Source organism: Odontomachus brunneus, unplaced genomic scaffold (assembly GCF_010583005.1).
Source record: "Odontomachus brunneus isolate Ranch 3 - 2012 unplaced genomic scaffold, Obru_v1 Obru_scaffold_083, whole genome shotgun sequence".
In the NCBI taxonomy this organism is placed as follows: Eukaryota; Metazoa; Arthropoda; class Insecta; order Hymenoptera; family Formicidae; genus Odontomachus; species Odontomachus brunneus.
Window position 1 is genome coordinate 206,712 of NW_022639533.1, and position 13,687 is coordinate 220,398.

Sequence of the window (13,687 nt, forward strand, 5' to 3'; positions counted from 1 at the left end):
CGGGCATTTTCCTTTTTTTCTTTTTTATTAGCAACAGTAACGGTAATCCAATTATATTCAGGTGACGGTAAAGCCTGTAGCAGGCCAGGTATTATTGAGGATTGACGATTGCGGATTGAACATTGAAACTTGATCAGTCGGGACAAAGAGAGCAAGATCGAAATTAGTTAATTTATCGAATTCCAATCTCTAATCCGCAATTCTCAATCTCTAATATCTGGTCCGTGGAGTACGCGGGCTTAACGAATATAACCTTTATCTTGCACACGCAAACTATATGTGTATAGGATGAGCAACAGCGAGTCGTGCGAGAGAAAAGTTTTTAAAATCTCATAAAGAAGGTAGTAGAAATTTTAATGGCTCTCGTTTTCTCTTAGTTCTGGTATAACAATAACGAATTATTTATCTAAATGTGTATAACAGTAACAAACTGCTTTCTTTAATTGATAAGTAGGATACTTTTAAAAAGTAACTTTCTCAAACCGGACATTGCAAGTGTATTTTCGTAGCTGTTGAGTTTGACGAACAAATAAGCTCCTTCTATGCGCAATGCCCGGTTGAAGGTACTAAATCAACCGCGAGCGTGGGATATTTTTCCAAAGCATCGCGAAAAAAAAATGCAACCAAAACGTCTGGCGCGCAACGTGATCGTCGTTGGACAAGTGTATATTTGCGCACGCTAATGTGTTTGACAAACAAACGGGTACACTGAAAAAGTAACCGCTCCCCTTCCGTGTTGCGCTATGTCATTGTTGTTTTATGAAATTTGCCCGGCGGTTTGATATCCCATTCTGCTTTCGCGTGATTTACATTTGCATCTGGACCTAGTGGGTTGATCTGTACGTCGGGTTTAATTAACATGTGACGCGCAAACAGCGCGCGGGTTTCTGATCGGGATTTTTTTCCGCGACGAGAACGCGCCGAGCACGACCGTACAAACTTCGCGACGACGGTCTCTATGGATAGGTAAACGTTGCGAAAATCCGACAGCATATCGATTAGCCTCACGCTAAAACGTATTCTCACAGAGCGTTGAAACGGGCGCATACTCCTAAATCCCAACGTGATTCTCAATAAAAGGCATACTGGCTAAAATTCAATAAACGTTCAAGACCAAATTTGAACTCGACGCTGAATGCGCGAAAGTGGATTGAACGACGCGGATTCCGTTTTTTGCGACGATGTTTCGCGCACTTTTTGCACGGCTGATTTGCAAATCTGACGCACGATTTAAATAAAAAAAAGATATTTCAAACACAAGTCACTTGTACACCGACCGATGGAACAGCCTTTACATGTAACGTAACTGGATTATTTCGGGACTTTCCAATCTTATTCGTATAGTCGATTTGTTTTTTATTTGTTTTTTTTTAATTATTCAAAGAAACGATGATATAACGTGCGCAAGCACTAATCTATGATAGCTTCATGTTATAACGTCCAGAAATGAATTTCTACAGTTCTAAAGTACTACTCTGACAGAAATTTAATGCAATTTTCAAGCAGTTACTGAACAGTCATTTTAACTTTTGTCTTGTAACCGAAGAGTAAAACTACTTAGGATCCTAATCAAGATTCAACGCTTTTCCTGCGTCTACTATCCACGGAAGATGTGCAAAATCTGAAGCTGGAAAATCTGAAATTTACTAAACGAAAACAAAACAGCAAATTGGCATAAAATTATTCAATTAATTAATATAATAATTTAATAGAAATTAATTTAATAGAAATTAATATAATAATTTAATATAAATTTCTCTTGAGTTCATTCCATGAAATTAAAAATTCACGATACTCCATATAGTCACTATTATTATTATATTAGCCATCATACAATAATGCGGAGTCGTCTACGAGACTTAAAACTCGTCAATGTGACGGATGTATTACTCGTAACCCCAAATGTCAAATTTTATCAGTCGGAAAAGTGTAACGCCTATTACTTGACTTAACTCGACGTTCATATGTACATCACACCGTTCCTTATGTCGAAGGTAAACACAAATTTATTCACTACACATTCTGACCGTTATTGTCGCGAATCCGCGAATTAAATTCTCGCCGTGTGTCCGAAAACAGACGCAGCGAATTAATACATTCACGCGCGCGATTGTGTTGTGGCGTTATCGATCCTTCGTAGTCGATGTCGACGATGTGTATCGGTATCAGCGAAATGGATATCGAAACTTCTGCGAACACACTACTATAGTATTAACAAAGTTTCACGAAGCGCGCGTTCCCTCTCTCTTGCCTCTATTCAATCCAAGATAACCAAGATATAACGATGGGGATCGTCCTACGAGTCCTTCGCGGCGTATACGTGTATCATCACGTGCAACTCGCAGGTGAGCGACTTCTGCGAGCTTTTTCCCCACGCCGATCCAATCATTTCGGTACAATATGCACAATCATTCTTTTTCGACTGTGCACAAACGCCCGCCTGATTGCAATCCGGACAAGGACGCCTTTTCGGCGTGAAAAATATTCCGCGATTCGGCTACGCTTTTCCGCCGATAAAACGCTGTTCCTACTGGAAAGCTCACGCGAAACCTATCGCCAGCCTATCGCGGCGTGTCCAAAGGAGCGTTCAATTTACTTCAGTCTAATGAAATTGGGGAAAAAGAGAAAAGATATGGAAGAATATTACAGCTCTGAGTATGAGATGGGATGAGAACGAGAAAATAATATGGTCGCACGCTGGACGCTATTTGTATTGTGTGGACGGGATATAATTTAATTAGATACACTCTCTCTCTATTAGAATGACTTTCACCGAACTCCGATTAAGCTAATCAGTGAATAACCGATTAAATTGCCAACAGTAATTTTCAATTGTTTGATCAAACGTTCAATAATTCGATATTACCAAAATAGAGCATAATTTCCTGTTCGTTTTAACAGATTTATTCTATATGTTGGAAAATCAGCCGGCTGAGTTAAGATGAAAGCGCCAATGTTTAAACTAATGATGCTAATGACGATGATGATTTAACTCTAGATATCCTTATTGGTGCGATTTTTAAATACTAATCTTTGAACATTTAACGTAAAATATACTTATATATTTAATAAGTGTTTATATATATTTTTCCTATATTTTTTTGAAAGTTAAAATATTTATATTTAAAGACCAAAATAATAAGAATGTCCAGAGTTAGATACCAGCATTAGTAAGCAGCAGTCACGCCGTCTCGTGCGCAGACCACGCTCACAAGCGTACACGCATGCGCAGTTGGTCAGTAACTATTTGATAATTTCATTGATTTTTCCGCTAAAGTTTAGCTTTTATTTTTATGATATTAACACACGCGAACGAATTGCACAATTTTTCCTGAGTATCACAATAATTGAAATGAGTATTATTTACATCATCAAGAAGTTCTTTTTATCTAATGATTTAAAGAATGACACATACAATATGCAAAGTAATATACGCATAATCTATCGAAAATTCTAAGATACCCTAATATACGTAAGATTAATGATTAACGTAAGATTAACTTAGAATTTCCGGAGAGGATTTTCTCGTAGGAGGATAAAAAGATTACAACCGGCGCTCACCCGATTGTTTAATGACTGTACGATAGATTGCAATAGATTTGACATCGTTATATCTTAGAGGAAGCTCATGCTATTAGAATTTAGGGTCAAAGGGAGCTCCACAGACATTTATCACCTTCAGTCTGCGCTCTGATAAATTGTTAGCGAGGAAAGCAGGAAGTCGCACGAAATCGCGGTCGCTCGATAGAAGCTGAGTTCTCGAAAGAAAAACAAGTATATAAATAAATAAGAAGACTGAATAACAGATTTTGTGCGGCAAAATTTATTTACAAAACGGAAACCTAATGAAAAAAAAAGACAAATTACTCGTTACATAAAAGATTTATGTATTGTCTGCTATACTGACACAGCGTGAAAGCAGAACGTACAATTATTTACGTTTTCCAATTACGTTGAAACTTTATATAGTGACCTGCCATACGAAATGTTCAATTAATTTTCCCAAAACGATTGTATTTTTGATATCTCTGTCCGTGTTGCGTAGCCAAGTGTTGTATTAGCTTTGTTTATTTATGTGTATGGTGTGATTTTTCTGGAAATAAAACCGGGTAATAAAACCATCTAAAAGTTATGTCCTGTGCGCGACGTGAGCAGACACATCGTATGAATTATGTAATAGTTACTAAAGGATATCCTTACGGGAGTAAAACATAGAGTGTGACAAGAGGCGACGGAGAGTGAGAAAAGGGGAGACAGAGGTTGGAGACATCTCGAGATTAAGGTCTGTTTTTTACATCATTTCATGAATGAAAGGGGATCTTAAGGATAACTTAATGTAACCGGACGCACTGCATGCTGCATTAATCTGACAGAATTGATCCATATCATCGCAGGAGGCGAACGTATTCCAATCATTTCCTCGTTAACGGTTAATCTCGTTAATTAAAGTGACCGCGTTGCATCCAAAATGCTTAGTGGGTTGAAAGTGGGATATGTCGAGATATGTCGATTTAACAGCGCAAAATAGTACATTCCGTTGTTCGTATAGGCGCGCACTCCATCGAAAACGGTATCTTTCAAATGAGATCGCGCGAGCGATATCGCATTTCGGGAAACAGCGTCGCTAATAACGTTTCATTATCTTCTTATTATGTCCGTACGTGCTCTCGGATCAATCTCTCTTGCGTTCTGCACTAAGCCCGACACTGAAGTACATGTATCTACGCTGTATGTATCCATTTTTTCTCTCCCCTCCTACCTTTCCTCTCATTTTTTTCGATCAAGAGTCGCGCAGCTGCAGCACGCTCTTGGACCACGTGAGCCACGCAAGCTTGTTTTTATTTGGGAATTAAACGCTGGACGTTCTCTTTTAACGAGCGCTCTGTTCATTTTGAGCTCGCGAATAAATCTCCCAACGTGACGCGCGATGCATCCCTTTAAAAGCCACCCTGCTGTGCGTATATGCGCCTTTGTATGTATATATATATTGTCCTATATATAACTATATATATATATATATATATATATATATATATATATATATATATATATATGTGTGTGTGTGTGTAAAATAGAATGTCTGTCTGTACGTTCTCTGTAAACTCCTAAACCCTTTGACCGATCTGGACCAAATTTTATATAGTTATTCTCTAGGATTTTGCGGAAAATATAGACTACCATGAAACCTGGACATTTCATCCCCTTCGTTTGATTTCATCCCCTTGATGTTTTGCAATAATTTAGGTAACCTAGGCAACATCGTGTATCTTGGACCAGTATATCATATATACATGTATATATATATGCATATATATACATGCTTTTTAAGCTGAACAGGTCGGTTGGGGAAAGGGAAGATAAACGCGACGTATTGGCAGGAGTAGGTATTGGAAGGGGAGATGCAAGAAAAGGGTGATAGACGAATTAAGGGCGGACATCGATACCTTACGCTCGACGAACATCCGGCGGGTTTGTAGGCGAGTCTTCCGACTTGCGATCGATTGACCCTCATCGTGAAATAATGAACGGCCACACGAGCCAACAAATAATTGCTATGCGCGAAACTTTCTCTCCCTTCTCTCTATTTCTCTCTCTCACCCACTCTCTTGCTCTCTTCTTCTCCCCCTGTCATTCTCTCGTTCAAATAACCGTGCACGTAACAGTACAGTTTTTTTTCCGTTTAAACAATCTAAATTATCTAGTTCCACGCGATAGCTATCGAAATGGTCCCATGCGATAGTGGAAAACCCCACTTGTCATTGATAATCGCGAAACCTGTCACTGATAGCTGCAATTCTGATACTTCAAGTGTTGATTGAAGTTCCTAGATTGAAAGAATATTCATCACGAAATAACACATACGCAAATAGCGAAATTTTGTGTTGATAAATCGTATTTTTGAGAGCGTTGAAGTTTACTTTCTTCATCTTTTTTTCTATTCTGATTGTTGAATCAATAAGACTTTGATCATTGTCATAAACTGCAACTTAAGAGAAGGTTCTGCTTTAGATAACCGAACAAAATAATTTTACGAATTCTTTTCCAAGAAATAAATAAAAATCAATGTAAGATTTTCACCATACCATTTAATATTGTTTTAAGTATAAAGCTTATGGCTTGACATTCGATGTTCAAGTAGAATAACATGGCAATCGTCGAGCGATGATTGGCTAGAAAGAAGTAGCGAGTGGGGAACGCTGATTAGCGCGATCCAGGCATCGTCTCTACTCGCAATCATTCGCTAATCTTCTTCGATTGATAACTAAACATTTTACGTGCTTGTTCGTAAAGTAGTAGAGGAATTTTTTGTTCAGTTTGACCATTCCTACACATATACGAGAGATTTGTATTTTATTGTCAGACAGCCTGTATATACATGGTTATGATTGAATATCCGCTGAATATCTTAGAACAATGTGTGTAGCGTACATATTTATATAAGGTTTACACGGACTCAAGAGGATTCTTCTAAAACCCCAAAAGGAAAATATTATTTTTCTAAGTATAATATTATTCTTCTTCATTAGAACGTAAGTAAAACATCCCAAGTAGAACACAAAGTCATATAAAAGTCAAAATGACGTCAAATGATATAAAAGTGATGTCATTTTAGACTTCAAACGATACCATTTTCATAACAATTTCACGACAATGATGTCAAAATGATGTCATCTTGATATCAAAATGATTTTGTGTTCTACTTGGGATGGCGACTCGAAAAGGAGAAAGACTAACAATAATAATTGTCGTATATTCAATCGTCTGATGAATAATTAACGTGAAACAACGTATCAATCGTCCCGATGAAGCATGGACACCGTGTCGCACTATCGGACAACACGACGAGACGAGAAGGTAAAGCTCACACAGCATATCGGGAAGCGCTCGAGATACGTTCCAAGATTTCCACTCATCACCGATGTTCGCTTGATTTCCTCTTCGGCAAGACCGCGCTGCAAATCGGTTGTTGCCACAATCGCTGTGCCTTCACCGTAGATTATCCGTCGCGGTGTGCTCTTGTTGATTTCCGGGATATTCGCGCAAGAAGGGGAACTGCAGCAGCTATTGCAGCGTGAACGTGGCCAAACGCGAAAATAATTGAGGCAACCAAAATTGCCGGTGGGCTTTAATGGGTTAAATTGCTCGCGCGCACGGCGCGGTCACGTATAGTTGAGAATATACATATACATATATCTCGGAAAATTGATTTTCCTCGAAGGCGAAATGCCTTGAGCGGCACCGCTATTGAGGACACGCTCTACACACATGTAGCGCGTCGACCAGGCTTCATACACATACCGGATGAATTACCCCAAGAGTCGCATATTCTAAACTCTGTTGTAAGGCTGGAATGAGTTACGTTTCATTATTCACCCACTTGCGTCGCGAGCGCTGCGTACGTATTTGCACAGCCAGAAATGTCATCTCTCCCCGTGTTATTTGCATCCGCGTCGAAGACATTTCTGCGTCGCTTCGCTTCTGTGCGTGCGACTCGGAAAATTAATCGCGCACCGCACCAACCATTATGATGCGCTTTCCCACGCAATTGTTTTCGAATTAGTGGCCGTAACGCGTAAGCAAACCCATGTGCTGTCATTCGCACTGTGCGCTACCTGGCAGTATTTGGCGCTTTGAGCGAGGTAATATGCTGATGAACGAAAACACTAGAAATGTGATGTTTCAAATGCTCGAACGTTCAGCGTTGAACGATGATAGTCGCTAAAGGGAGTGGAGAGCTGAGAACGCTGATTGGCGCAGTCTAGGCAACATCTCTACCCCATAGAACAAATATCCAAAATATAGATATCACGATATCTATAGGATGTCCATGAGATGTATTTCGGATATTTGTTCTATGTAAGTATTGCACTCCACTCGCATTATCACACGCGATCATTCGTCAATCTTTTTTGATTAATAACTAAATTTTTTACGTGATTTTTTGCAAAAATGGTAGAAGAATTTTTTGGTCAACTGTTTACCTGATCTACACGTATACGAAAGATTAACATATTATCATCAAACACCTCATATATATATATATATACAGGGTGCGGCGCCAAAATCCGGACAAAATTCAATTTGAAATTCTCACCGTTCTATACCATTGGTAGATGTCGTGATTAGCGTTCAAATAGCTTGACGTGACTACATGTACTAAACCATCATAACCTCGAAACAGTCGCAATGTTGAAACCAAGTGCGGAGTATAACCGAAGAGCCGCGATTATCGAAAATGTTCGCGCTGGGCGCTCGGCGACAGAAATCATTCGGTTCTTCGGGTACCCGAGATCGACTGTGTATGATGTCATCGCAAAGTACAATGAGTCAGAGAAGTCCAACGAAGGTTTTGCAACACCGGCGAAGAAAACCCACTCGAAGGAGCGCGTTGTCAGGACGTCCGACAACATTCAACGGGCTCAGGAGCTGATTTTTGAGGATCCAGGACAGTCGATCTGAAAATTATCGTCGATTGTTGGTGTGAGCGAGAAAACTATGCGTCGAATCGTCGAGGAGGACCTCCGCTACAAGTCTTACACAATTAAAGTGAGTCATTTGGTGCAAAATTGGTTGTCGGACAACGTCGACATGTTCTGGTCGAAATAATTCTAGCCTCCCAACAGCCCAGATTTGAATCCTTTGGACTTCTATGTATGGAGTATAGTTGAAAGGGTGACGAACAAGTCCAGACATCCAAACGTCGCATCATTGAGAGCCGCTATTGAAGTGGCATTCACCGATATGGACCGTGACACATTAAAGCGCGCCTGCGCACGCTTCAGACCGAGAATGGAGGCGGTCATTCAAGCAAGCGGGTGTATATTGAGTAAATGTGTTCTTTATGGCCTTATAAACAATGTGATTAAAAAAATTTTGTAAACCTTTTCGTTTTTGCAATAAAAAATATGTTTGGAAAAAATGTGTAATTTATCCGGATTTTGGCGCCGCATCCTGTATATATATACATGATTTACGTATGATTTCCACTAAAAATATAGTAAAACAAAGCAGCACATTCATATAAGATCTGTACGTACAAGAAGTATGAAAGGGGTAGCGTTCCTGATTGTATGAGGGATGACCGCTTCTACATTATTGATATTTTTGAAATTCGTCATCCTCTTTGACATTCCCTTAATGAGCAAGAACACTGAAACTTTGAAGGACAGGCTAAGTAGAAACGAATAAATTATTGAATAAAACTGTCGATAATACGCTTGACAGTGCAAAACGTTGTCGAATTGACGATCTATTTTCCGACCAGAATTTCCCAAAAGGAAAACAGCAAGAAAATTATGGCTCGCGACCTAAAATAACAGTGACATAAGCCGACAAGTACAATAGGGTTGCGAAGTAATATGTTACCTACAACTCTACCACTGTTATAAGTTACACCCTTCTAGTGTTGGAAAAATTACTTCTGGAACACAATCCGTTAACGTTGCCGCGTTACTTGTTTTGAAGAATTACTCTTCACCGTTATCGTCGCTCATTAAAAGTGGATTCTATTAATCGCAAATCTACTAGATATCATTCTCTCCTCCTTTTTTAAATCAAGAGAAATATGTTTACTTGAAGCAGAATACCTTCTCATGCACTATAAGAACTTAATACTGTGTAGGTAAAAGACAAAATTCTTCTAAAGAAGAAACTTTAAGAATGTTGTGCTTAGAATATTTCCCTTCTCTCTTGAAGAAGAATCCTCTTGAAGCCATAAGAGTAAAATCCTCTAAGATTCAAAGGATTCCGTTAAGGATGAGATTACATCTTTTTGTTTGGGTGCGCGCCATTTATTTACTCATATTCAAAATGACAACGCAAATAAGTAATACTTATTCTTTACATTCAAGGATTTTGCGTTCGGTATTTTTGTTCATTAATCAATTTTCTCAATCTTCGATTAATAGCTTGTCGAATTGCATCTCTTCGCACGCGACATTCTGCTGATCTAATTTGATTCGATTTTTGTACCTATGTCGATGGTAGTGCGCGATTTCATCCCAAGCATCGAGCGCATTATCCCATCCGTGAAATTTCACGAAAATCGGAGAGACGTCACGGACGGCGAACGGGAACGTAATTGCGCACTGATTAACAGGCTATTTGCGCACAACGTGGATATTTACGTCGAATCTTATCGACTAATTAAGAGCGGAGAACGGCGCAAAGCAAAATATTAAAAGGAGCGCGAGGAGCCGAGGACGCTAGTCTCGGGAGTTTCATTTTTCCTTCCCCGAGGTAAGTTTAATCAGGCGACGTCTCATGGAAACGGCTTTAAGTTCGGTTTTGTTTTATTTGTAAACTATCAAACTGGATCTGCGGGGTGTATAATCCCTCCGATCCCACTTCTCCTTACCCCGTTCCTCCTCCTCCTCCTTCTCCTGCTCCTACGAAGTGATGTCGACTCCTTCGATTCTTGGCGTTGAGATGCTGCCGGCACAGTTTTTGCAAACCCTTCTCATCGGAAAATTTTAAATTACCTTGTTGTCTCCGTGTTGGAAAAGGAACTTTAAACGAGCTTCGACAAGAAACGAGCGTGACTTAACGGATGACTACGCATTTCCTCGTACGGAAAATGTTTTTGCATTTCCGTCTCTACGTGCGTCTCGACGGGTGCACGTCAACATCAGGCCGGTACGCGAAGCCACCGGTGAATTTCCTTCCTCTGAAATCACGTAACTCACTTTTCAGCTTATTCTCTTTTCTGGATTCTTGCGTTCAATTGTCTCGCTTGCTTGTTTTTCCCTACATTATTAATGGTTGGTAATGATAGCGAATGTTTTCGATTGTCATCAGCCAATTCCTCCATTTGCAACTTTGATACTCCGCAAAACAATGAACCCGTGATCGTGATCTGACGAGTTAAATACGCGAAGTGTCTCATTAATCATATAACTAAACATAATTGATCATCCTTCATTGATCGATTCCGATATGAACGAAACATGACAGTATAATAAATTCTTGGGAATCCTACGACCTAATAATTCTATCGCAAACATCGGCGAAAAATTCATATCATTATTAAATGTCTTATAACATTGATTTAAAACTGCATAATTTCCACCCGAATTATGTAAAAAATAAATAAATATTAGAGTAAGGAATAAAACATTATCACAAATATTACTTAAATATAGTATATGTAAATATTACATAAATATTACTAAAGTTCGTAATTAAAAATCAAAGTTCGTGATTACAAATCAACAAAGTTGACGATGCTAATGTTACATTATATATTAAAAATATGATCTTGCAGTCATAGCGATCTATTATCTAGATACGAGAAATTAAAGTTAAGATAGATAAATGATTAGGAAACAGTGTGACATTGCATATGTTTTGCATTTAATCAATATAGATAACAGACACGGAATTTATATCTGAACTATTTATAAAATTTGGCAAAAACATCTCTCTAACGCTCATTTAAATTAAGGTTTACATATTTCATGAAAGTGACTGTGATACACAAGAAAGACTAATAACGAATGTGTAATCCTCACACTCGTCTAAATTGCTTGCAAAGACCGCTGAAATGTTGCTGCCGTAAATTCCACCACAGACAATTTTCTAACAGATACAAAAAGCAGCGATAAATTTTAACTGAGACATTTAGAATTCTATCTGGAGCAGCAGAACATATTTCTGAATATGTACGCGCTTCATTCGAAAATTCTTATTTTTTTCGTTACAGTGATGGCGCACAAGTACTGCGAATTGAACGGCACATGGTTTCGACATCCCGAATCTAATCAGATATGGAGCAATTACACGACTTGCGTGAATCTGCAGGATCTGAGCGTGAGTAACATTTTGTATATTATTCCGGTCGCACGAAAGAGAATGATTGATTGCTGGGGCTCGTTATCCATTACTACATCGAACAGATATCGGCAGATATCAAACAGCATAGAGAAAGAGAAAGGTAGAGAGAGGGAGAGAGAGGGGAAGAGAGAGAGAGAGAGAGAGAGAGAGAAAAAGAAAGCATCGAAGATCCTTATCAGGATCGTGTGAGAGAGAAGTGGAATCTTTCAAGAGTCCCAAAAGGATTTTTAACAGATCGATGAGATATTCCATCGCGGCGCATAGTTTCTCTCCTTCTTCTGCCCTCCGTTCCGACCCCGTGGGAAATAACACGTCCAAACACGCGAGGCCCAGTTACATCTTTTAGTCGCGCAACGTCGCTGTCCTGACACGAGTTTTCGATTTTTGCCTGTTATTTCCGCCCGGAGGGCATCCACAATCGTCTCGCTGCCGAGTCGCGTTCTATCTTCCGCAAAACTAATATCGTTTGAGCGAGCGAGCGAGCGGTACGCATTTGTTGAAATATCCGAAAGAAGCACGCTGCATACGACAGAGGGGTATTACGTATTTTGCATTTGCGACGTTACCGGGCGGAACAATTTTAGCACGCGACTTCGCAATCTATCTCGCGGAACGATACGCCGCGCAGTGGGCCGACATTATTCGCTTAAGCATCGCTGATACATCGTCCATCTTGAATTATAATGCGCGACGCCATGGCAAGCTCTTGCGCGCGATTTGCGTCTAAAAAATTGATTCCCCGTCCGCTGCAATCTGCAATTGTCGCGCTGCCGGACGGGACGAAATTTATAATGCGCGGCGGAAATTTCAGCGACGAAGTGGGACGCGAGGCAAACGGGGGAACGCGACGAGCATAAAATTAAACCCCGACGTCTGTGCGAATCTTTTTCGTCGAATAATCGCGAATTCTCTTCGATATTCCGCCTCAGTGTCTGCGATCAAGAAATGCAGTGTTTCGCGTTTTTGTTTTTCTTTCTCTCTGTTCGTTTTCGATTAGAGAAGGAGTCTATTAGAAGCTTAAAATAAAGGATTCTTAAAAGAAGGATCGAAACGTTTTGGATATTTTGACTGATAAATTTCATACATTGTAAAAACTGATGTATTAAATTTAACATATTTTATATGTCTAAATTATCCACTCTCATTTATGTATAAATTTAACACAAGACAAATGTGTTAAAAAGTAACACGCATAATATGGAAAAAATTAACACAAGAATTTAACACTTGAATACCGTTAGGAATCACAGGTTGTGTTAAATTGACATATTTAATATGTCAAATATAGATGTCAATTTAACATTTTTATTTCATCAAAACCATAGATTAATACTTCTCTCAAGTGTTAAAGTAACATTTTATTTTAGTTAATTTAACATTATATATATGTCAATTTAACACAAACTGTAATTCCTGACGATATTCAAGTGTTAAATTCTTGTATTAATTTTTTCCATATTATGTATGTTACTTTTTACCACATTTGTTTTGTGTAAATTTACACATAAATGAGAGTGGATGATTTAGAACACATAAAATGTTAAATTTAACACATCAGTTTTTACAGTGTACTTGTCAACTACATAAATCACAGTCTCAAGTTTCTTGTTTGATTACACTATTACACTTGTATATAGGCCTTAAAACATTCTCTTGATTGGATATCATCAAAATTTTTTATTTGTAATTCCTCTAATTTTTTATTTTGTTTATTTAACTGATAACTTGATTATTTCACTAAGTAACTTTTTATGAAGTTCTCTTTGCTTCTTATTTTTCTGTCTCTTTCTCCCTCCTTCTCTCCTCTCTCTCTCTCTCTCTCTCTCTCTCTCTCTCTCTCTCTCTCTCTCTCTCT

General features: G+C 38.8%; 1 protein-coding gene across 9 annotated transcripts in view; it reads left to right on the forward strand.

The window, feature by feature from the left end:
• The window catches only part of LOC116847823 (calcitonin gene-related peptide type 1 receptor-like), a 130,190-nt gene that overhangs the window by 84,592 nt on the left and 31,911 nt on the right, over positions 1-13,687 (forward strand). For all 9 annotated transcript variants that reach the window (XR_004378825.1, XM_032823238.1, XM_032823233.1 and 6 more), the window contains one exon: positions 11,702-11,808. Coding sequence is in view for 8 of the 9 variants with exons in the window: in XM_032823238.1 (XP_032679129.1) it covers positions 11,702-11,808 (107 nt within the window). In the remaining variant the exon portion in view is untranslated. The remainder of the gene's footprint in view (positions 1-11,701; positions 11,809-13,687) is intronic.